Here is a 25,472-nt window from a genome sequence, read left to right as displayed (position 1 = left end):
AATGATTACTTATTGATTAATTGGCCAGTTAGTTTTTTGATCAACAGATTCTGGTGCAGTGCACTTTTATTTATATCATGCCAAATCTTTTTGCCAAATCTCAGCAAAAGCCACCTAAGGGTATATTATAGAAAGAATGTGTAGTGTAGCCATTTACCTCGACCAATTGGTGGGGCTTCTATTTTTATCTATTTTCTTTTTTTACCCGTTACATTAAATGAAATAAATAGAAATGTTTTACAGCCCAAGTTGATGTCTTGGATTTGTCTGACCAACAGTGAAAAACTTCAAAATATTAAGTTTACTCACATGTATGACAAAGCGAAGTAGATACAAACTCCATGGCATTACTAGTAGTATAATCAAACAAAAACATTACCAAGATTGGGCATTAATTTCAGATTAATTAGCCTAGTTAAACACAATATGTTTTGGTTTAGGCTGGTTGATCCATTGTTGACATTTTACTCCCATGGTGAGTATTTTCCACCATATTATGACATTTTAAAATGATTAATCAGCAAATTAATCATCTCCAAAAATTTTAGTTAGTGTCAGCGCTGTCAGGAAGCAGTGAAAGAACAGGCCCTGCGTTTATGCTTTTAGGTACAGTGAACAAGTATCAACTCAAAAATGTAAATTCACTCAGTTATTGTTTGCGTTGGCCTGATTTCTGTTCCTCCGGCTAATCCTAGCAAAGTACAATGAATGAAAGATACTCATCAGACGCACATTAGCCGCTGATGTTGTAAAGCTTACATAATTAACAAGACGGGCAAGTGAGCAGCCTCCAACTCGAGGTGAGAGAGAGAGATGCTTAGTGTTAGAAGGCAAGAATCTGATGATTGGCTGCCTGCCTTACTGACTGGCATGATTTTGTTTCCTGATGGCCTCATCTTGAGCTGTGAAAAAAGAAACTGTGCGCCCTCTAGCAATCAGCAATGGTAAAGCAATTGCAGCAAAGTTTTTATTGGAAAATTGACAATTATCCCAGATATAAACTCTCCACTAATGGGACTAATTCTGCCTCTACTCTCCACTACTAACACCCATTACGCCACTGTACTACAACACTCATTAATGCTTAACACCCATGCAGTTCTTGTAATGAAAGTCACAGCACCACATACAGTGCTCAGCCCCCACATTATCAGGGAGATGCAGTTACTGAATTCAACATGGGAAATGTGCTGCAATCCCACTACTAAATGTATACTTTTACTGGTAATTATATGCAATTACCAGCTCATTAGCAAGCGTACACATTTACATTTTTTAGCATTCACTGCAACGCTAATAGGGAACACCCAAAGCCAAAGCACCCTATAATGGCCTAAAAATAAAGACATCAAACGGACTCTCCATTTGCAGAGGATGAAGGGGAAAGATAGAGCGGAGGCTGGCAATGAGTATGTAAGGGAGGGTGGGAGGACGGGTGGATGGGATAGGGTAAAAGAGTGCAGAAAAGTGATGGTGACGAAAGATAGGAGCGAATTCAGAAAGTGGGAAAAGAAAGGTGGAAAGAGAAGGTCGGCGACGCACGGGGAGACAGGAAGGGAGATAAGACTGCAGCGTTTCTCAGCAGGAGTGCTGCATCTCTCCTTGGGCTCCCCGACTTGACAGAGCCTCACATCAGCCGGCATGGTATTCATCAGTGATGCACGTACCTCATCGAACACGCACACTCAGACACACACACTCCATTTTTAGAAAGAAAGAGAAAGAAACAGGGTACTTGGTGCTCCAATTGTTTCTTACTTGTCTTAGCAATTTCCATTGTGCCTGGGTGGGAACCGAGAGTAGCGGCCCAATTGGCGATTCACTTCACTACCCCATCTGGCATTTGAAGTTCATTTCTTCGCTTTTTGCCAAAACGACACCTGAACGAGCATACGCACACTCAAAGGAATCGTGCATGCATACACAAACACTCATTTACTTGTGGCACTTGTCTGGCGTAACTATGACAATTAAAATAGCCAAAGTGTTCATTAAAAACCCATCACATTACCTTTATGAAAAGAGCTCTTTATGTGCTTGTTATTTGTTAACAACATGCCACAAGAGGGTTTCATTAGGTGCGTGTGTGTGAGAGATGTTAAAGCATGTGTGTGGATCTAAATGCTGCCAATTGTCTGCTTTTTACACATTTTTCTAATTCTGGTGCTCTTCTACTTTACTGTGCATATGTGCCATGTTGTATGTACTGTATGTGTTTGTCTGCATGCCGGTGTGAGTGTGTCTAAAAGGGATGAAACTGACTCTGATCTTATCCAGCTTAAGACAAATACACTGTTCTGCCTGAAGACATTGTCATGGAAACAAGCCAGTTTCCCTGGGTACCAGAGAGAAGGCCAAATTTGAGCAAGACAGAGAGAGAGAGACAGAGAGAGACAGAGAGATATGAACACAGATAAAAGGAACAAAAAGGGACAAGATATAAAGGATTGAACACAATGGCAAAAAGTGTGTTGTTCATAGTTTTTTTCTTAACATGGAAATTGAAAAGGATTTCTGATGTACGGTATTATTTTTGTTATGCTCTACTTCTTCTATTTCTATCTCAAAGAAATTCACTTAAATGATTGTATCTTCTCAAAAACATTGCTAAATTTAATATGATTTGCAATAGTCCTGAGATGGACCTTGTTGTTGTTTGTCCAAGAGGTTGTCTGGGGAAGCCATGGCTAGCCCTCGGACCACCTTGCACAACTAATGACAAAGCCTGATGGGGGGGAGGGGGCTACATGTAGAACTGTTAATACATTTAATACCTACTGACCATCTACGTGTTTCTCTGACACATTTAAATGGCAATTATCTTATGAGCCTTATCTTTATCAACAAGATAAATATCTTACACAAGCTCCTATAGTGCATTTCTTCATTGAAGTGATGCCTGAAAAAGAAAAGAAAAAAGACTATTTAGGCTACATTAATTTAACACATAGCAATAAAACCGAGTCATCCATTTCTGTGCCACCCCGGCGTTTGGTTTGACACTGGCCACCCCTATAAAAAATGTCTGGCTCCTCAGTGGCGCCAGCCGTGGGTTCAGACCTTTTAATAGGCTCACTCCACCACATTGACTGATGAAAACGCTAGTATAACGGTTCTGTTTGATAAACAGCAAACCATCCATTCATCGCTAATGGATGGTGCGTGGATGATTTGCTGTTTATTAAGCAAAGGCAATCAAGCAGTCCTTTGTTTTTAATATTCTAAATAAGTTTTAAATACACTACATGGGACTCAAGGAGACTCATATCTTCTTACGGATATAATTCTTTGTTGACAAAAGGACTGCTCATAATGATTCTTTTCAGTGCTGTTTAATGTGCTGCTCTTCTTTTCAATTATTCGATCAGAGCTAATTAATGGAGTGCTTAATCAACAGAAAGCCATCATTCATCCAGGGAATCAATTAATGAATAATCCAGTATCGTAAACGATAATCTCTATAGACATACACCTGAATGCGAATTTACATAAACTGATGGTGGGGAAGATTTTGGGATTTGTTAGATTAAGGTCCAGATTAAGCTTGGGTTTTCTTAACCAATCATAGTTAAGCAGGCTTTGGTAGCTTAGAGATAAGTCCAAGAGTTATTGGATTTATTATAATCCATTCTCAAAACCATAATTTATTTTATGAAGACATTTTGACTTTTTATTAGCTTTGCACTAGTATCCAATGACCGATTAACAGGATTGGCTAAACCTTAAATTTTGACCTTTGACCTCAATAGTTGTGTTGTGAGCTAACTAGTAAAGTAAAGTAAAAATGTATTTATATTGCACCTTTCAAGATAAAATCACAAAGTGCTTCACAGAAACTAGAACATAAAACAACATCAACCAAAGGCAAGTTCGTCCCTACAGCCCTGTCACTGATTATGATTAACAGTAAAGGTGTGCCGGACTTGCTGGAGTATTCTGAAAGATTGGTGCCGCCACTCAAAACCACTGATCAGTGCTGCTATAGGACAAGAAGTCAAAATTCTCAGTAAAGGAATTGTGGCATTTCTTTCAAAGCGTTCTCCAAAACGTCTTTTTAAGTTTTTGCAACATCCACATCCGTATAATCTATAAATCTCCAGGCTTCTGCATTGACCTGTCATTGAAATTGTAGCACCAACATTATCACACATTTGTGTCTTCAATCCACGCCAGCAACGAAAGAATGCAAAAGTTTCTTTCTTTTCAAAAGTTATAAAATGCTGCTGTTCACTGTTAGAACGTATATAAAAATTCTTATGACTGATGATCATGATTATGTAGATAACACCTGGTTTCAGTTACATCTGATTCTTTCAAGTCAATGAATCACTGCAAAAACAAAAAGTTGGCTTTACTTAAAGTAGTGTGAAAATTCAACCTGAAACAAGTGAATTGTGCCATCTTGTAAGGTTTTTTTTTTGTTTTAAAAAAGCCAACTTAATGCAGTATTAACTCCCTTATTCACAACAGGCCACAGCCTGTTTTATTCATTGGAGCAGGATCTTAATGATATGGTCTAATGCCAATCACTTGTTAGGCAAAAGTGTAAACCACTACACTATGGAGCCACTTCCAACTTAATATAGTGTACGAAGGTAAAGGAGATATTTTTAATCTTTAGTTATATCATGCACCCAGAGCACTTGCATGAAAATATATGACCATTATTTGTTAAGCGGCAAGTTTCAGTTTGTGTACCATATACCACAATGTTTCCAGAAAGACTTGTTTTACTGACATCACATTGACTGGGAGTCTCTGCTATGGTGGTGTATTGCTACATAAGCACTTGAAACCACCCTGCATATCCAGAAGAACAAAAAGTGTAAACATGACATAACATAAAAAATGATCACAACATTACTAGATTAATTAGCAGTCCTGTGAGTCTTACATTCCTGCTATTGCAGAAATTATATAAAACCTTCCTATCATCAACGATTTGCAAAAAATGACAAACATTTAGAAGAAACCATTCAGACAGGTGTCTATATTGTTGGTGATTTTTCAACTCAATCACAGTTTCTGCACTATTCTTCACTTTTAGGTCAGTATTGTATTTTTCTGTGCTGGTGTAGCATTTTTTAAAGTGCATATTTCATACTGGGAATAAATGCTTTCAATTGAACAACAACAACAAAAAAGAAATAAGACATCAACATTGCAGACGAGCAATCTGTCACTTGTGTCCTGACAGTAATATCCTCCTCTACAGTATTGCTCCCTTGGCTGTGATGTGATAGCCCAATCGCTTTCAAAGCCAGATGCTGTATATCACCGAATAGAGATGGAAACGGCATTTGCAGCCTTTAGTGAACTCGACTGTATGAATTCTCACACTTTAACTTAATATGGAAACTATGCATATGTTAGCATACATTTACATACATTTCCAATGCTGGTCATCTATCTGTATAGTGTACGAGTGTATAGTTAATCCACCTGTCTGTTATTAAGAAGGGATGCCTTCGTGCAGGATGCTTGAGTTTATGCTGCGTGTGTGTGTGCATGTGTATTTGCATGTGTGGACAGTCTGAGAGGAGCTGATAGCAGAACTGCATGGTGGGCTAAAAACGAGGTGCAAGGGAACTGCAGTGTGCTATCTTCAGAATGACAGGGCTGCCATGATTGAGGCTTGCTACACTAGGATTTAGATACACCAGCATTTTTCTGTCTTTACCTCTCTCTAGCCATCCATCCCTCCTTCTCTGCCACTCCCTTTCCTTGTCTCGTCTTTCTTTCCTTCTACCTTATTCTCTCTTCTCTTCCATTCTGCATTGCCCATCTCAGTGAGTCTCCTGCTCCCTCTTTTTTTATTCCTTCTCCTTTCAAATTCTCCAATGCATCTTCCTCTTTCCCTGCTTCTTTCCATCCTGCTCCCTCTATCAGGTGCTGTATAATGTAGGCTCCCCCGACGTGCTCCCAGCCTCCATCCGCCATTTTGATTCAGTACAGCTGTCCATGATAATGTACTGTTCACTCAATCACTCTTTCTCTCTCTCGACCTCCTTCTCCATCTCTCTTCCTGTCTCTCCCCCCTCTCTCTGTTTCTGTCTCTGAAACACATGCATGCACAAACACATTCATATTTGGTGTAGCCCCTGTAACAGTGGGTTGCCATGGAAATGACAAATTAGTGTGCGAAACGCTGAGGACGCACATGAGCAGAAAAATGCAACACACACTCGCCATGAGAGCGCAAACAGACAGAAACATCCAACTGATGTGTGTTTGATCATTGGAAGGGTGGTACAGCTGCAGCTGGTCTCTGAAGCAGCAACCATCAGATCAGTTATTCTCGCTCCCTCTCTCCCCCCTCGCCTCCCCACGGACTGCTTTATTCATTACAGCAGTAGCTTAACGATAGTCTTCAAGAACTAATGCCAGTCACCTTCCATCTTTACATTTATGCTTATTCTCAATCCTTGCATAGCCTTCAAAGTTCACTTCATTAATTTTGTACAAGTTCCTTTATCCTGTTCCTAGACAGACCTCTCCTTCTGCAAATGCAGTCGCTGGAGTGTGTTTTGGACCATTTTGCAACCCACATATATTCACCCCTGACAGCCAGCTGTAGAAAGGCTTACTTTAAAGGTTCAACTGATAGCTGGAATCAATTAATAGTGACATATTTTCACAGCTTACCAGGAAGTCGCTCGGTTTTTTCCAAACCGTCACTCGTTTTTTGTTCTTTCTTTCTCTGTGTATGAAAGTGAAGTAATTGAAAATGCAATACAAAAGCCTGTCTTCCTCTTCTAATTGTCAGTGCTGACAGATGATGGGAGAATCTCAGCTGATAGGCTTTTGCATAACAGTGGCAATTGTATGGTGATTTTTTTAGTGAAGCTTTATGCCTTGTGTAAATTTGTTTTAAGGTGCATAGAGTCTTTATGTAATTGCAGTGGTCTCATTACACCATTAGTTAGAACAAGAATTGAGAAAAGCATATTTTGGTAAGCTGCAGAACATTTTCTTGGTTTATTTTTTTCAAAGTATTTGAGCCAACCACAGGGCCCATAAACCAGATTATTCCTAGCGTCCTGTCCAAGTCTGGATTAACAGGGAGGATTGCATCAGGAAGGGCACCCAGTGTATAATCTTTGTTCAAATTAAACAAGTGAATGAAAAATAAGATTTCCAAACCAGAGCAGACGAGGGCCAGGCTAACAACAACCACTAGTTACTAGGTTACCAATGAAAACGTTGCTACTGAGGAGGAAGATAGTGAGAAGGTGTGTTTGGAGACAGAAGGAAAACTGGGAGTGTAGAGGTGAGACTACGGACTTAAAATGTAGGTACTACAATATCTGGAGCTTTAGTGTGACAGGAGACAATGTAACAGATAGGGTGTGAAGGAAGGGAAATAGATCGTTTGCTATAGTGACCCCTAAAGGGAGCAGCCAAGAGAAGATTTGATTAGTCACCGAGGTGCAGTGGAGGAAGCTGTTTTTGATTTAGTTGTATTTTTCCTGGTAAAAAGACATTTCAGGAAGTGTTTTACCCTACTGACCTTCATTAGAGCATATTTTTTCAATAGTTTGCTGTTCAGTTGCTGCATATTTCAACACGTTACAAACCCCAGCAGTGCCGCATCCTTGGTGTTTTTTATTTTATTGATCATTGAGGGTTAAAAGATGAAATTAAAAATTATTGTTGGATCTGTCTACCAACAGTCGGCTTGTGTGAATTACTTACACACGAGAAGTTTCACAGCTCTGTGTCTCTCCAGTGCTCACAGCTGGAGGAATTCAAAAGAGAGCCTGCTTTGTTTTTAGCTAAAAAAAATTGTTGATACAACCACTTATTTTATAAAGTGGTAAATAAAATAGTAAATAAATACATTTAACAGCTTCCCAGTATCCAAGAAAAGAAATCTCCTTATTAATAACTTTGTAAATTCAGTGGTGTAAAATCCCAACGTATTTATATGACCCAAAGAATAGAACATTTTAGAAGTTTAGGCCAGCAAATGTTTGGTATTTGGTGACAATGAACGGCCAATTAATTTTTTTTCGACTAAAAAAAACACAAGAAGAATGGATATAAAAACAATTTTTACAGTTTTCTTCAGAAATATCCTTTAATTAGCTTTAAAGTTACCCAAAGCTAATTAACTTTAAAGAGTTTTCTTTTCCCTTCTTCTATTCACTCGCTTTAATCAGGTATAATTTAGGACCGTTATTGCAAAAAGTGACCTCAGAGATAAAGTAAAGCTTAGCTTAGCTGTCCAAACACGCAGCCCACGAGAAACAATTCCCACAGTAGGGGTGGGTGATATAGACACAAAATGATATCACAACATTTCAAGAAAACTTCTAGTATTTTTGACAAAATAGAAAAAACTCCTGAACATTTTACTGATGCTAGCAGCCTGCATTTAAGTGCAAGTTAATGACGAGTATTTTTCCATCCTTTTTTCAATTGAGTCTACTGAACCAAAGAGCCAGCAGTAGCAGCAGCCATAGTGCAACAGTGGTGACCCAGCAGTACATTAAGTGACACCACATAAATCAAGCTGCTTTGCTAGTGTTTTCCCTGGAAATTTAAGTAATTTTATGTTAAGCAGGTATCTTAACACTTTTATTGAACGGTAACTAAAGTAACTTGACCTTGTAACTTTTCAAAAGCCGCACAAATATTATCAGATAATAAAACTGGAAAATATTTTCTACCTTTGATGGGTTGTGTCTTGGGTCAAGCTTTTAAACCAGCTGCTTAAAATTTCCATCCACTCCATGTGACCTTCCTGTCATGTGGAGTGCAGCTAGCTATGAACTAGCGAGTGCAAATACCCAGCACAACTAGTCAGCGCACCAACAACACAAGTGGAGTCATGCGCCTATATCTGGGTTGACGTCCAATCACCAAATGCTGGAATCTCCTACTTGTAGCCTGGTTATACTCAACAGTTTGTTTTTGCATCCAGGGGTGAAACGAGTCGTTTTCACCTTTTGGGGGAAACATTTTCTTGCATATTCTGCAAAGCACTGCTCATGATCGAAGGTTATTAAAACAGCTACTCTTTTAGATGCTAAATTATGACATGGTGCTGTTGTGCTCTGATGTGCCTGGGCTAGTTTGTGTTATGTTGCTATAGCAATGATATCACAATAACGATAGTATTTTCAGATATAATAAAAGATTTAGGGTGTATGGCCCAGCCCTATACCAAACTTCTACAGTACATTAATAAATATAAAGTACTAAAAATTCTCCACAGGAACATTTTTATAATTCTCATTCTTAGGCTCTCCTTTTCTTTCCCCTTCATTTCTCCCTCATTCACTGTATTCCTCCGTTCTCCGACTCGCTTGTTTTGATCGACAGTGCTTTCCACAGGATGAAGTGTGACATGTGGTGTGTATGTCAGTGTCTGTCTCACTGTTTACTCTGAGCTAATACTGACTCACTCCATTAATCTGAGCTACAGAAGATCCACTCCAACCTGCCCACTTGAGAGCGTGTGCGTCTCTGTGTGTTTTAGGTGTGTCTTCACAGTGAACACATGCACGCACGTCTTCCTTGTGTTTGTGTCACCCAATATGCATTTTCCTGTCTGAATGTGTGCGTGCACGTCTGTTGTGCATGTGATGTAATAGAACGAGGAGTGAGCGTTTGCGGGCCAGAGCTTCCAGATCGATGCAGAGATGCTTTATGTGCTCCTGTCTGCTCTAATGATGTGTCTGTAAATTAGCAACAGAATGGTGGAGCACTACACTGAAACCTAATGGCACCTCTGTAAATTACCGCTACAATGCTGCTGGACGGCTGCGTGTGTTCCCATTGTGAACAACACACACCCACCCCTTCTCGCTCTGCCACCTCATCTACATTTGGCTCCGTTTGCGTGTGTGTGTGGGAGAGTGAGTGAGTATGTGTGATTGTGTTAACATTTGTGGCTGGTCTTTCTGTGTACGTTTGTGTGTGGGGGTCTCCTTTTTCTTCACTCCTCTCAGTAAAGACTAGCCCGAGGCCCTGAGTTGGTAATAGCTTTTCTGACAGCAATACACCAATATTTACAGAGACCAGCACCCACCCACACCCCCGCACATTTCATGCACACATAAAAAGCATATAGTTGTCTACACTTTCAAACGCTTGAACGCGAACTCGCACGCAGTTTTTCTTTTTCTGTTTGAGGCATGCAGACACATACTCTTAATTAACATGCTGGGAGGGAAGGAATCACACAACACAATGTGTTGTTTCTCACTCATATATTGGCATTCACACTTTGGATTTTTTTTTCATGCAACTAAAGCAAAGAAAGACAATTTGCCACAATTGGCCTTTGAATTGTGATATATTCTCACTTTTTCCTTCTCATTATTCTCTCTGTGTTATATTCACTCAACTGCGGCCGATTCCATTTCAACATCCCTCTCTCTGCCTCTCACTACCTTAATAACCTATTACACTTCAGTCTATTCATTATATGGCATCTTTCCCCCCCTCTTCTCCTCTCCAGCGGTTCCTCACCAAGTGTCTCTCCTGCTCCAGCTTCACCTAGCGTGTGCTAAATCCTCCTCTGTTCCCCTCGTCATTGTGAACTACAAGATGGTGGTTATGCCAGAGGCTCCACAGAGCAAAGAAAAAGAGGCCAGTGAGATGTGAGGAGAGGAATGGTGGCATGAGGCCAGGAGGGAGGTGTGAGAGCTATAGGGATGGTGGTGAGGAGAACGCTGGAGCAGATGCAGAGGAAGGGTGATGTTTTTGAAGGTGGGGGGAGGTGAAGAGACAGATAATGTCGCCTCTACTTGTCTATGGCAGCACGATAGTATGATCATTTTTGCGGATGTGTGCGTAGGTGTGCATATTTGTTCTGCTGCTGGCTTGCGTATAGAGTAGTGTGTGTAGGTGTGAGAGCAGATAAGTGAATGCGAGCTTAAGTATGATGGATTGTAAAACCTTGGTCTAGTGTCCTTGTGGGTCACTAAGGGTGTGCAAGGTAAGTTGCTACTGGCTGTCTGCCTGTTACTGAATTCTAATTGGCCACTCCTACCTGCTTTGGCTGCCATTATGCTTGCAGGCTGCTCTTCTCCATCTTCATCGTCGGTTTTTGCCATTCACTTTTAAAACTTCCCTAACCTTTGCTGCCGCCACACACACATACGCAGACACTTACACATTTCTGGCATTTAACAAACATCATGAAAGGAGCCATGTTGTCAAACAAGAGCACCTCACTTTAGACAGCCAACACAGCTGTTCTCTCAAAAGAGAGACAGGTTTCGTAACGAGTTTGGAATGCTACAGACTCACGACTGTCTCCCGCACATCCACACTGTTTAATCTCTAACCCACATGAATGATCAAAGCTTGTTTACACACCACTCTGTGGTACAATTAGAGGTATGGAAGGAAGTGTTTCTTCCAAGTGCTGGCATCAGTGAGGCTTTGCTTGACAATAACAGCATTTTCAGCATCTTAAACAATATGTTTTGTACTGCATATCCGAATCAAATTTAACCAGGCCCAGCTGAGCTTTGTTTTACTCAGCTGGCTCTGATGAACACCTACCATTTTATCATCTTTGAGCATTTTGTGAAGAGCAGTGTGGGAAGAAGCAACATAGCTTGGAAAATGTACCACTCATTATGATAATGCTTTGGCAACAACGTAATGGTTCCATGCTTCTGTTTCCTCCTCTTCTCCCTCTTCCTCCTCTCCCTTTGCCTCTCAGCTCGCGAGGAGTACGTCGCCACCTTCAAGGGCTCAGAGTACTTTTGCTACGACTTGTCGCCCAACCCCATCCAGTCTAGCAGTGATGAAATAACGCTCTCCTTCAAGACACTGCAGCGCAATGGCCTCATGCTGCACACCGGCAAGTCAGCTGACTACGTCAACCTGGCGCTCAAGAATGGGGCAGTGTCACTTGTCATCAACCTCGGCTCTGGGGCCTTTGAGGCTTTGGTGGAGCCCGTCAACGGAAAGTTCAACGACAACGCTTGGCATGATGTCAAGGTCACCCGCAACCTGAGACAGGTAACCAAACAACAGGAGATGGAGGAGTAAGCGAAACAGAGAGGAGAGGAGACAATTTATGTTACTGATAAGGCTTTTGGGAAGAAACATTTTCAGTCATGTAGAGAGGGACATAAAGATAACAAGGATGAATGGAAGTTTTACTGATAAAATGCTTGGTAAATGGCAGAGTGAAGTAAAGCACAATTTGAAAATATTTTAAGATGTCAAGATAAAAAAAATACTTGTTCCAGCTTCTCAAATGTGACAACATTGTGATTTTTTTTGTTTTTTTACTTCATTAGCTTGTTTGTGAAGTTTAGACCTCAGCTGGGGTTTTCAGAAACTTTGCATTTAATGTCTCTTATTGTACAGGAATGTATTCAGGCTATAGGTGCGGGCAACCCAGCACTCCTCATATCTCGTGGCACTGATTCTCTGACGAGATGCAGAGAAGCCAGAAGAAGCAATGATTAAAAAAAACCAAAAAAAACGTGCATACTAAAAGGCTACGCCAAAACAATAATTTCGTTTGCCTGAGAAATAATTGACTCATTAACCAAATGAAGATGTTTATTAGTTGCAGAATTAATTCTGACTCCTTGTTAAATAGATTCGCTCTGTATTTGACTTTGATGAACCACAGTGCAGGTGTTCCAGGGCCACACGGGGCTGAAAAGACTGTAGTCAGCAGAGGGAAGCTAAACAGTGTAGAAACCATGGTCAGTGGTCTGTTGTCCAATTGCAGTGATGCTATGGTAGTAAGAAAATACCTGAGGTTTTGGTCTTAGTTTACAGTGGCTTTACCAGCAGACCTGCACTGCTCTCAGCTCTAGGTGAGTGCATTTTCAATTGTGTGTTTGAGTGAGTGAATGACTGAGAGAGTGAAAGAGCGAGGGAGTGGACTAGAGAACATACAGGGTCACTAGCACCCAGGTGCTTGTAACCTACCTGTGCCCTGCCTCTACCGTTTGCCTGTCTGTACTACTAACTTGACTACTAACTTTACTAACCTGCTAGTGAAACTAACCACCATCCATGGAATGATTCATTCTACTAACCTAACCTGTGCCCTTCTCCTAGCGAAACCACTCCAACCAACCTACTAACCTCACCAGAGGCCTTCTAGCTTTCCTTTTTTTGTTCCCGAGGTTGTTCTGTTCACAGTTTTTTGCTTTCCTTTCTCCCCCTCTCCTACAAAGCACTCAGGCATTGGACACGCTATGGTAAACAAACTCCATTGTTCGGTAGATATCATTCTAATTGTTTCTTAGTTTGGGTTTGCCCCGTGTCTATTTCCTTTTGAACCATAGACATCAAAACTAAACCAATAACAGGATAAATGCGGTTGGTAATCTTTTACGCTTAAAAAGCCCACATCCACCTTCCTTGCCAACCACTTTTTTTCTATAAATCCTTTCCCTCCCTTACTTCTACTGTTTTTATTTTCACCCCATCACTTTGTGACTGACATGTAGGCCCACGCTGATTGGCTCATCCCTCACCTGCACGCAAATGACGAGCCCTCCCCTTCCCCCATCCTGCATGGCGTGACTCAAAAACCCTTCCCCTCTCTAATTGGTCCGTAAAGTGGATAGAGAGGTTCCTTCCCTTCTTTTTTTAAATTCTTTTTTCTTTTATTTTTCACCAATCCTCCACTGCATGTTCTCCATGGTGCCTCTAACTCATCCTGTCGTATGTTGTTGGGGTTTTTTTGTATTTTATTATCTATTGTGTCCTCTTTGCCAGTGCTTGCATGCAGAGAGAGGAACAGACTGCATGTTTGTATATTTATGTGTGTGGAATGAGGCGTAACCCATCTAACACCTGTGCGTGTGTGCATTAAATCTGTGTGTTTGTCATCCTGATTCGCTGATCTAACAAACCCCCCCCAGACCACTAACTAACCAACTAACACCATCATCACAATTCACCCTAACAACACAATAACATAACATCATCACAATGACTAACAGCATTGAAATCATGAACCCTGACCTCAGTAACCCAACACAGCTTGGCCTGACACAAGTAACACTTCTGTGGCTGCCAACAGTGCAACAACTAACAACTACTAACAAGTAAATAGTACTAACACCTTACTGCATAGCACGAAGATGCCTGCGGAGACTTACTAACACCTGACTGGCTGGGCAAGTTTGCCTGGCAATGATGAGCACCAGCAGTCAGAGGGAACTTATTGTAGTGGGGAAATAAAGAGCTCACAACCTTTATGGGCAGCCAGACATGGTCAGTAATGTACTGTAGAATATCAGAGAGTGATAATGTACCACTAACGGTGACTTGAGTGTGACAAGATTGGATATCAGTGACACCTAAAAGCCTCTGTACAGGCTATTACACTCCAAAATGAGCTGATTAAATTATAAGAGCACCAGTGTCACTTTAGGCAAAGCATTTAGGAAAAATCTTGTTAGCATATTAGGAAATAAATCAAATTGCGTCTTCTGCCTAGACCGTAAAGCAGCTTAAGCGTACGAACCATAAACATAAGTTGGAAAATTTCACTGATATGGGTTAAGTTGGCTTTTCCTTTAATAAACAAGGCTAACCTTTTAGCAAAATCACTATGGTTTAGTCTATTTTTTACCATGCAGTCACAGAATAATAAACTGCCTTTGAAGTCTGGGTACCGAGAGAATTGTGGCCCTGAAGCTTTGGGTTTCAGCAAAACTTTATTAATCGCATAGAGAATTTACAATAGACTTTTTGCTCTTGATAGGCCGAAGATAGAAGATTATGCCGTTTTAATTCTCAGAGCGCACAAAAGAAAAATGAGAGTTTACCACTACCTGCAGGAGTGAGCGGTATTTAGCAGTGCATAGTTACATATTTCTGAAGCCGGTTACATCAGCAAAGCCAAGAGGCGACACTACTCAGTTACACCACACAGCCAGCACTGATCCAACTGCTGCGAATCAAAGTGGCCAATTCCCAAAACCAATCAGGCCTTCTCCCTGCCAGAATGCATATAGATTGGTTACCAGAGCAACGGGGGCTAATTTGGCTGGTCAGCGCCTAGCTAGCGCTTAGCGCTGCCTTTGGTGTGAGTATATAGCGTGTCCTTTCCCTGTGCTTTGTTGTGTAGGTGACCATCTCTGTGGACGGCATCCTGACCACCACGGGCTACACACAGGAGGACTACACCATGCTAGGCTCTGATGACTTCTTCTACGTGGGAGGAAGCCCCAGCACCGCTGACCTGCCTGGTTCTCCAGTCAGCAATAATTTCATGGGATGTCTGAAAGAGGTGGGGCACATGCTTGATAGGTAAAAAAAAAAAAAAAACCTAATTATTGGCATAGGATAAAACTTTGCATGTGTAAAATGTCTTTCCAAGTGCTTAATGCTGTCCGCTTTGACCTAAGGTTTAAGAAATATTCATTTAAACTAAAATAAATCTTCTTTTCTTTCTTCTGCCACGCATCACACAAACATTTTTACACACAATATCTTATAAAGCACACATACACCGACATGCTTCCATTTGGCAGACTCACACAAGTAGTCCCAGACGCACACGCACACACCCTCCCCAGCATCAGAGAGAATCAGTGATGAGTGTAGTTGAGAGAGTAGATACAGAACTAAGCACTAACATGCTAATTAGGTACGCCACAGAGATGCTCCATCCATCCACTGTGCTTGAAATGGGCCACAGCACCACAGAAACAAAAACTCACAATGCACACATGCATGCATGCACAGAAAACACAGTCGTAGTGTAATATTATATGCCCAAATATTTCCGCTGAAACAGTTGCTGCACGCAAATAAACATACGTATGGATACCCAGAGCTTGATACAACGAAACTCCCAAAGACATCCTCACGCCCATCGGATACACACCCTGCCTGAGTCTCCCTTTCATTCACGCAGATTCACACAGAGGCATAAACAAACAACCAAACAAGCCAACAGATGATGTGCCAAACAGAGAGCTATCTGTATCAGTAGTGAATGCACTCTGTGTTGCTTCATTAAGAGTGATGATGTTTAAATGAGGCTGCCGCTGTCAAAGTGAACCCTCCACTGGCACATTTACATATTTAATACGATGATATGATAATCCATGTGAGCAAATTAAGATGTATGCTGCGAATCATCATATGCATGAGCAATCACGGCTGTAACAGTTTTGTGCATTGGATGCAGCACAGGCACAATCCTCCCCATAAACACCCACACCGTAAGACCGTTTGAAGCACTTATTGTGTTCAAGAGCCACCCCCTTGCCTTAAACACACACACACAATAGCACCTGACATGCAGAAAATTAAAACGCAGAGCCAATGCAGAGGAGTATTTGGTTGCTCACAGGTTATAGAAGGAGGTCTGGATTAATAAAGCAGAGCCTGTGTGCTCATCTCTCAACATCAGAATGCTCAGCACAAGCACACTCTATACACTGAGTCAGAGAGCGGACTGTGTCAGGGAAAGCAAAGAGAGAAACAGTAAAGCAAAGAAAATAGAAGATGTAAAAGCAATCATGCAGGTGGCAGGGACAAATGGGAGTTTGAAAAGATGAAGCCGGAGTGGATGCTGGTCTTTAGGTTCTTGCTTTCATATAAAAAACCCATCAGAACATTTGAATAGAAAATGTGTTTGAATAGGTTAAACATTAATCGATGTGCGCTCAAAAGTCAATCAATCTTACTGTTGCTGAACCTTTTCATACATTTTCCCCCAACGTTATCCTGGGAACTGTCACGTGTGTGTTCCCTTACAGGGAAACAGTCTAGCATCATTGTGTGTGCTAGTACATAATGTTTGGATAGCAGAAAGCAGATAGAGGGATAGTGAGACAGAGACGCAGCGAGAGAGATACATTCCTCCAGCTTACTAATAAGAATTTAGCATTACTTTAATAATTTCTCTATCAGAAATGTTATGTGTGTTGGTTAAAAGTGAAGCAGCATTCAGATATCATTATTTTCTTTCAATCCCCTCCCCTCAAGGTGGTGTACAAGAACAACGATGTACGGTTGGAGCTGTCTAGACTGGCTAAACAGGGAGACCCCAAGATGAAGGTATGTGCTTTAATCAACACGTCCCAACAAGCCAGACAATGCTGGATCCCCTCAAACACCTCATGTCTCGCCCTGTGAGACTCACACTGTAGCGATGTAAATGGGATTATATATTTGAGAGGTAGCCACAAGCTTTTATCTTTTAGCCACTTCACAGCTGGAATCTGGCTTTATTTCGGTCTCAGACTACAAAGGAACCATACTGGTCCAGATAGTCACTACAGCAATTTAACAACTCAACTGTTTTCTGTACCAGGTAAGTGGGGTGGTGTCCTTTAAGTGTGAGAGTGTAGCAACGCTAGACCCCGTGACCTTTGACACCCCAGAGTCTTACGTGGCACTGAGCAAGTGGACAGCGAAGAAAGCGGGATCCATCTCATTTGACTTCAGGACGACAGAGCCCAATGGGCTGATGCTTTTCAGCCACGGCAAACCCCGGCAGCAGCAGCGCAAGGATCCGCGCACACCTCCAACCGTCAAGGTAAAAAAACATTCTAGGCTAACTGTATAATGTATAATGTATAATGTTGAAATAAATTTTAATGACAGTGTTGATGTTTAGCAGCTATATTTTGGGTCACTATAGTACAAAGTGCAGAAGTTCATATGAGTTACTTTAGTTTTGAAGGGGTGTAGCCAAATAAACAAAGTATTAGGTATTATCAAAGTATACATTTTTCAAAATTCTGATGAAATAGTACAAAATCCATTTATGAAGAACAGAAATTCATTTAGAATATTTTTTGTAGAATATTATTGGCTGACCACTCACATACTGCAAGGTGGCTAAATTCATCTCATTAATCTTTTTAGTCTGCTGGATGTTGGAATGATTATCTAGATAGATATGAAGGGATGTTACTTATGAAGAAGGTGGAATGGTCCACTAGTAAGTATACGAACAGTAAGTGGAACAGCGTGCGGGAGTTCAATTGAGCTGTTTTAATGAAGTTTATTCCTCCAACGCACCTGTCGCTTATTAATGTGTACAAAGATTTTGCATCTGAAAATTCAGTTCATTAAAACGGCTACCTTTAATCATCCTCTCTAACAGGGCAGTGACTTTATAATCGTGACTGATATTCTGAGCTTTAGCTGCAGAATTGAGATTTTAAACAAACGAAAGTCCCCACTTCTACAAATTCAAGATGAATAGTTCATTAATGAGAATTCAAAAAGAAGTAAATTGAACAAATTGCACTCATGTCACACCTGCAACTATAATTTGCATTTTCACAGCTTGCACAAATGTTCCTGTTTGGTTTTTTTTACACCTGTCTCCGGTTCATCTACAGGTGGACTTTTTTGCTATTGAGATGCTTGATGGACACCTGTACTTACTGCTGGACATGGGCTCAGGAACCACCAAGACCAAGGCCATCGACAGAAAGGTCAATGATGGAGAATGGTACCATGTTGACTTCCAGAGAGACGGACGCTCAGGTACAATCGCAGCTCTTTTAATTCTGAAGCTAATAGCAAAAGTTGAACTGACAGTAGCTGTGCACATTTTGAAGCAAGCAGCAGATTAACATGACCATTTTTGCAACCATCTGCATTCTGTATGTATTTAATTCACCTGTTTCTATTGAATCTGACTTTAAGGGGTTTTATTTTGACTATTTTAACCCAATTCATATACAGCAGGTCTGTCAAGTTTATTGTTCATGTGCTGGTATAATAACACTCAGACTAAAATTAAAGCTTTTGGTGGCCTGTTTCGTATCCAACTGGTAGACCCATTAATGCTACTTGACATCATAATCACATTTGCTCTAAACCTTTCCTTTCTGTCACAATTACTGTCAGTCGGTATGTAAAACATACTTGCACAATGTCTTAAAATCATTTTGCAGTTACAGTTATGTGCAAAAGTCTTGAGCCGCCCATCATTTCTTTATACTTTGCTGCTAAGGACCCAGATTCTCTGGTAAGTCTATCGAGTGCTGTGCAAAGTCTTGAACAACACTTCCCCAGGCTTTCTTAAGTTTATCATTGGACATTCATTGCTTGTTAATTTATTTTTAGTCCAGTTCTTGTACTTGTACTTGTACTTGACCACTGTCAGATGAATTGTTTTTTTTTGTTAAGCAATTTAAGACTGGCCTATGAATCACTAGATTTGTTGTGTCTATGCATAACAGAAAAATTAGCAAAGAACCCATTTTAAATTGTATCTTTAGGGATCTTTAGGGTTATTAGCTGCCTGTTGCAAAAATACATAATTTGTTCCAAAGGTTTTTAAATTTAATCAACTCAAAATACCAAAGATAATACAATTTGGGAGGCATAAAATAGTATTTTTGCACCAACAAGGTGATTCCCAAAAGAGCCAAAAACGTTCCGTATGGTGCGTACTGTGTTGTAAAAAGTGTAGGGACAAATTGGACGAGTGAGGACAAAAGAAGAGGTGGAAAAAAACTATCTACAGCATCTGAACAGCATCTGACAGTTATGTCATAAGAAAAGGAAACAAATCCAGATACAGGACCTGTGAGATCTGGCCTTTCTGCCAGATCCATCTACTTTCCTACTCTTCTTACTTGTAATCTGACAAGAGAGAGTTACACTAGTGAGTGTCTGTAATTGATGGAGGCTCTGTCATGGTTAGTGACTGCATTTCATCCAGTGATGTTGGGAATTTTGTTAAAATTGATGGAATTATGGAATTATTAAAACACTGAAAAGTACCATCAGATTTTGATCTACCATGCAATACCATCTGGAAAGCACCTGATTGCCAATGGCTTCATTTTTCAGCATGACAATGATCACAAAAACAAACTACCAATGCAGTGAAAGCATACCTGGATTAAAAACACACAATGAAACACCATCAGTCATTGATTGCACTCCCCAGTGCCTGTACCTCAACTTTATTGAAGCAGTGCGGGATCATCTTGACTGAGAACATTGCAAAAGGCAGCAGACATCCAAGGAAGAGGTTTGAAGGGGCCTTTAAGAAGCCCGGAGAACTATTCCTGAAGACTGCTTAAAGAAATTAAAAGAAAGCTTGCCATTGAGTTAAGGCTGTGTTGAAGAATAAAGGTTGTCATGTCAAACATTTACTTTTAAACTCATTAGAATTGTACAAGTTCTGTTTTTGCCTTACACATACTCTATTTCCATGCATTTTTGCAGGTGTTTCAATGAACTGGTGCTCCTATTTTTACATTTTCCTAGCAAAATATAAAGAAATGAGGGGTGACTTTATACTTTTGCACAGTACTGTACAGTTCTATTACAGATGGGGATGTTTTACACATGTCAGCCTGTTATGAGCATATAGTTATTGCTTGAAACTCTGTGTTAATTACAGAGGTCTGTAGAAGCTGCCTTTCCTCTCAGTGGGAATCCTATTTGTTTGCTCCAACCGCGCATTACTGTTCCAAAAGGAAATATATTATTAGCAAAAAAAATGTTAAATGTGGCATTTTTTAACTCACAGGGACTACCTGAGGACTGTGTAGAATTTCAATTACTTCTGATTGTAGCTGTGATTTGTGGTGGTGGTGGTGGTGATGAGGAGGAGGAGTACAAAGAGAGGCGCAAGGATGATGATGATAAAGATGATAATGATGGCACTCATAATAGTGGTGCTGGTGGTGATGGTGCTGGTGATGACAGTGGTGATTGTGATGAGGATGTTCACGCTGAAGGTCATAACAATTACTGATATTGTTTTGATGTCTGGCGACGTGTTCAGGAACTATTTCGGTGAACAGTGTAAGAACAGCATACACGGCCCCGGGAGACAGTGAAATCCTGGACCTGGATGACACCTTGTACCTCGGAGGTTTACCTGAGGATCGTGCTGGACTCATCTTCCCAACAGAGGTTTGTGTGTAGATATCATGTGCTATGATAAGCATTCTAGCTCAAATAATTAAAAGAAAATTTCCAGCAAACATCAAACATTCCTCACTTTTTCCTGTGTTTTAATATAGTCAGTGTGGGTGTTTAGGACTGGCAGATGATGTCAACTTCAGCTCTAGTAAAGTGTGGCAGTTGCAGACAATAATGAATAACCTAAACTCTCCATATTAAAATTTTTTACCTACATTAACAGAATGTCTGATTCTGCCGGCAATCTACTTACAATATACAGATTTTTTTCTTCTTTTTTGTAACATTGACCAAGTTAATTTCAATAAAGTCCAGCATTCCAAAGCTGGAGGAGAATGTGCGAGAGAGCTGTTAACAACTCGTGTGCAGCCTGTTACTTGTAATCTGACAAACGTGTAGGTTTTACGCGTGTTTCTCCCAGGAAACAGCATGACATCACAGACCAACAAGAAGCAGTGGAAGTTTTCTGCGGTAGAATGGGAGGCGTTGGAGGAGGTGTTTCACAAGTTCATTAAAATACATCAAAACAGCAAGGTCCCACTTCTTACAAAGAAGCAACTTTAACACCATTGTGGGCACAGTAAAAAAGTGCCATACAGAGAGGAAGTTTAAAATAGATGCTATGACCTAAAGAGGTACACTAAAAAGAAGTCATTGTTTATAGTGCTTGTATGGTTGGCAGTGATCTGGGGGAGAAAACTGTGTGCTGTCCATGGTCCTGAACTGTGAAAAAACAGCAGGGAGTTTGAATGTCATGAAGCTGATTTTTGGGTGCCACATAGCCTTAAAAGGATTTATGAAAAATAAATCTTTGGAATTTTAAATCAAGAACCAGAGGGCGAAAAATAAAAGTTTGAAAGAAACATTTTGGTTCCACCTGCATTGAATGCTTTCTTATAGTTCAAGGTTTCAGGTCATTTTTGATTTCCTCCAGCAGATTACGGAATAATTTGCCATGGCAATCAGCATGTCTTCAATTCTCCTGGCATTCAAATATATTAACACAATTGGAGAAATTTCTTTAGCTTGCAGCATGTGCTCTCTGTTCTTGGCAACATCTAGCCTTGTCAAGCACAGAGTGACTTAACATATCCTTTTTTATTTCTTTTGCTGTCTTTCACCTCTTATTGTTAGTAATTTGGTAGTATTTTACCTCCAGGGTAAAACTGACCGTAAGTCTCCAGTACTTAATCAATAGTGATTTAATTTACTGACCACAACTTACTGAGTGAATTTACTGAGCAACAACTTACTGAGCACTTGTGTCTGCTAATCGAAAGGTCGGCAGTCCCTAGCTCTTCCTGCCCACATGCCGTAGAGTATTTACCAAAGACACTGAACTCCAAATTGCACCCACCAGAGTATATGTGAAAGTTAGAAAAACGTAAGGCATAGACTAAAGAGCTGCATGAATGGGTGAATTGGGCTGGTATAATTACCATTTAAAACATATTCCCAAATATACAGATTATTTTATTATTATGTTCTTGTTTTTGTTGTTTATACTTCTTTCTCCTTTTGGCATGGACATGGAATTTTCATTTGTTTTTCCTGATGTTTTATCAGTTAATTGAGAAAATAACTGGCGGGCCTATAATTGAAATTGATTTTAAAAAATTATATTTGGGGAAATTTTTATGTTAACAATATTAATAGGTATATAAAAAATTATTAAACTAACTTTTAAAAAAATGCAGCTTATGCATTTTGCAGTCTTGGAGCACAGATGTGCAACCAGTGTTTAGAGAATGATTTTCAGCAAAAGGTTTTAGTAATTATAGATGAAACAACCAAGTTTAAACTAATTTTTTGTTTTTAGATTAATAAAAAAAAAGATTACCCCAATACCTGTTTTATGCAAAGTGTGTAAGAAATAAAAATACATCATGATGAAATAAATAAAAGCTGTACAGTGATGATACAAACATTATTTGTTTGTATTTAGTTTTGCAACACACACTGCAAGAGTTTGGACAAATATCCAGTAGTCATGACTCAACACTGGCATCCTCTTCTTCAGGTGTGGACGGCGCTGTTGAACTACGGGTACGTAGGCTGCATCAGAGATCTATTTGTGGACGGGCAGAGCAAAGACATCCGGCGGCTGGCTGAGGCCCAGAGGGCGGTGGGAGTGAAGCCCTCATGCTCCAGAGAGCCGCCCAAACAGTGCCTGTCCAACCCCTGCCAGCACAACGGTATCTGCAGGGAGGGCTGGAATCGCTATGTGTGTGACTGCTCTGGGACGGGCTACCTGGGACGCTCCTGTGAGAGAGGTGAGAATAACAGGGTAGGAGACTGGGGACGAAGAGCAAGAGAAATGCTAATGTCTCCTTTTCACAATGGAGATGAGTAAGAGAGTTAATTAAAGTCAATGCACAGCCACATTGGGTGAAAATTTAATAATATGTCATGATGCAAATTGTAGTCATCATGACAGCTTTGTCATTTGCTTTTTTGCCTGAGAACACTGAGTAATGCCAAAGGCATGAGTGACAGATGATGTGGGGTGGAAGCACAGAAGTCTTAAGATCAAAAATAAATCAGCTGCTGAAAATATGTTGTGATCACTTGGTTGTAAAAAATTTTGATTATTTGTGACTTTGAATTATGCTTTTTCACTCATAGCAGGTTGAATTAGCGTGATAGGTGCATTAAAAAAGGTGCACTTGTAAAATAAAACGGTAAATAAAAATGTGACTAAAGCATTATTTCATTTTTTTAATGCTGAAATCAGATGTCCTGATGTGTTTACTTTGCACTAAATCCCTGGTGATGGAGTGTAGGAAGCTGAAAATAAAAAGAGGAGTAGATACTGTATGGATGGGTGAAGATAAAAAATGAAAAAAATTAGTCTACTAGCTCACCAACAAAAATAATAACGGTGCAGGTTTTCTATCTTTGGCTGTATTTTCTGTACCAAAGAAAGAATAGTGGGAAAGGAGAGAGGGAACAGAGGTCGAGGAGAAGAGGTGGGAAGAAGCAGGGCTGCAGACAGGACTATTGGAGTGCTATGGATGCAGTGACTGGGAATCGATGGGAGAGGAAGTGTGCAGAAAGCAGGGAGCAGGAGCTGTGACAGAGGAAGGTGGACTCACCGGGCTGGAACCGCCATATGACAGCGGGTGAGGAGATGAGGAGGAATGGGAGATGGGAGAAGAAAATCTGACACAGAGAGAGAGAGTTATGAGAAATGGTATGAGACCAGGGCGGGGGAGAAATGGAAAGCAGGAAAGATTGGCAGAGGGACTGATACAGGCCTGTTTGAAGAAGCGAGATGGGCGTCAGACAAGAAGAAGAGAAGAAATGTTGTTTGCGCCATAACCGCTGATGCGTCTCAAGTGATGATTGTACTATCATCTAGCAGGAGATATGCCCATGCAGACTCACACACAGGCTTTCTGAAAGGAGTTGATATGAAAATGTTTTATTTCATAGGACAAACATCCACAGTGTGTATGTTTATCATAGCAATGCAGCATCTATCGCTCTCTTTTCCTTAGCTCTGTGTATATCTTACTTCATCCCACTCTGTGTGCACTGAGGGGTCACTAACTGGTGGTTCAGTGGATTAAAGGAAGCCCAGATGGAGAAGCAGATGGAGAGAGTGATTGGCCATGTTTATGCCTTCTACCTGCGGTGTCTCCCTCCCTTTTTTCCCCTCCCTCGTTCTCTCTCTCTCTCTCTCTCTCACTCCTTTGTTCCCCCTCTCTCTTCATTAATGAACAAAGATGCTCGCCACGCTCTGGCTCCGAGATTGCTTTTATTTTTTAATGACACATTTTAATGGCGAGTATAATGGGAGTAGTAAAATGACGAATTTGAATTTATGGCTAAGAATTATTACTTTTCAGTCAAAAAGATGACATGTCAAGATTTTCTAGGATAAATTGTGCTTTTTTAAATGTCAACAGGGGTTGATACTCACATCACCCTGCTGCTAGGGCGGTGTGCGTGAGTGTGTGTGAACCCTGTGTCAAATAGTGGCTATTATATTTTTATTGTTACATTGTGACCACTGTGCAAATGTTAGCAGATGTTTAGCCTGGTTTTTATTTATTGAAATGTTTTGGGGGGGGGGGGGGGGGGGGGGGTCAGTTGCAGATAGTTTCGTTCATATTAGTATTAGAGTACAAGTGCTTGAATCCCAGTGATGTAGATATCCTGATCCCAATACCTTGTGTTGGATGTGTCGACAAAGTGACTTAAAGTAGCCTGACATGTTTTTTACTTAACAACTTTGCAAGAACAAATCAATTTGGAAATGAGGTTAAGAAAGTTAGAAGGCATTGAGAGATGAGCCGGGATCTGATTTTGGGATTTTCGGGGGATCGATGACATGAGAAGAAAAAATGCAGAATGTGACTGGTCTTATCCTTTACTTATTCTGTTTGTATGGTCCATCTGGTGTGTGCTACAGGCGTCAAATGATGCAACAGTATGTGACACAGCCAGCGTGCATTGTATCGTCAGTCTTTTTCTTTCCCCAGCATGAACGGGCTTCCATACTTTTCTTCTCACCAACCCTCTATCCCCTGTTTGCCTGGTAGTGAGTCAGGTGCTGTGATGAGGAAAATTTAGTCAGCTGTCTCCCTTATCAGAAACGTGTTCAT

General features: G+C 40.6%; 1 protein-coding gene across 15 annotated transcripts in view; it reads left to right on the top strand.

Moving 5' to 3' along the window:
- The window catches only part of nrxn1a (neurexin 1a), a 68,090-nt gene that overhangs the window by 15,409 nt on the left and 27,209 nt on the right, over positions 1-25,472 (top strand). For 9 of the 15 annotated variants that reach the window (XM_082544258.1, XM_082544254.1, XM_082544261.1 and 6 more), the window contains 8 exons: positions 11,684-11,985; positions 13,167-13,190; positions 15,074-15,235; positions 16,945-17,016; positions 17,273-17,497; positions 18,312-18,459; positions 20,723-20,853; positions 22,883-23,135. In XM_082544258.1, the coding sequence (XP_082400384.1) occupies positions 11,684-11,985; positions 13,167-13,190; positions 15,074-15,235; positions 16,945-17,016; positions 17,273-17,497; positions 18,312-18,459; positions 20,723-20,853; positions 22,883-23,135 (1,317 nt within the window). The remainder of the gene's footprint in view (positions 1-11,683; positions 11,986-13,166; positions 13,191-15,073; positions 15,236-16,944; positions 17,017-17,272; positions 17,498-18,311; positions 18,460-20,722; positions 20,854-22,882; positions 23,136-25,472) is intronic. The other 6 variants (XM_082544259.1, XM_082544256.1, XM_082544252.1 and 3 more) reach the window with 1 other exon arrangement.

The sequence above is a fragment of the Aulonocara stuartgranti genome (genome assembly GCF_965226115.1).
Source record: "Aulonocara stuartgranti genome assembly, chromosome: 8".
Lineage (NCBI taxonomy): Eukaryota > Metazoa > Chordata > Actinopteri > Cichliformes > Cichlidae > Aulonocara > Aulonocara stuartgranti.
This window is presented reverse-complemented; position numbering and strand designations above follow the sequence as displayed.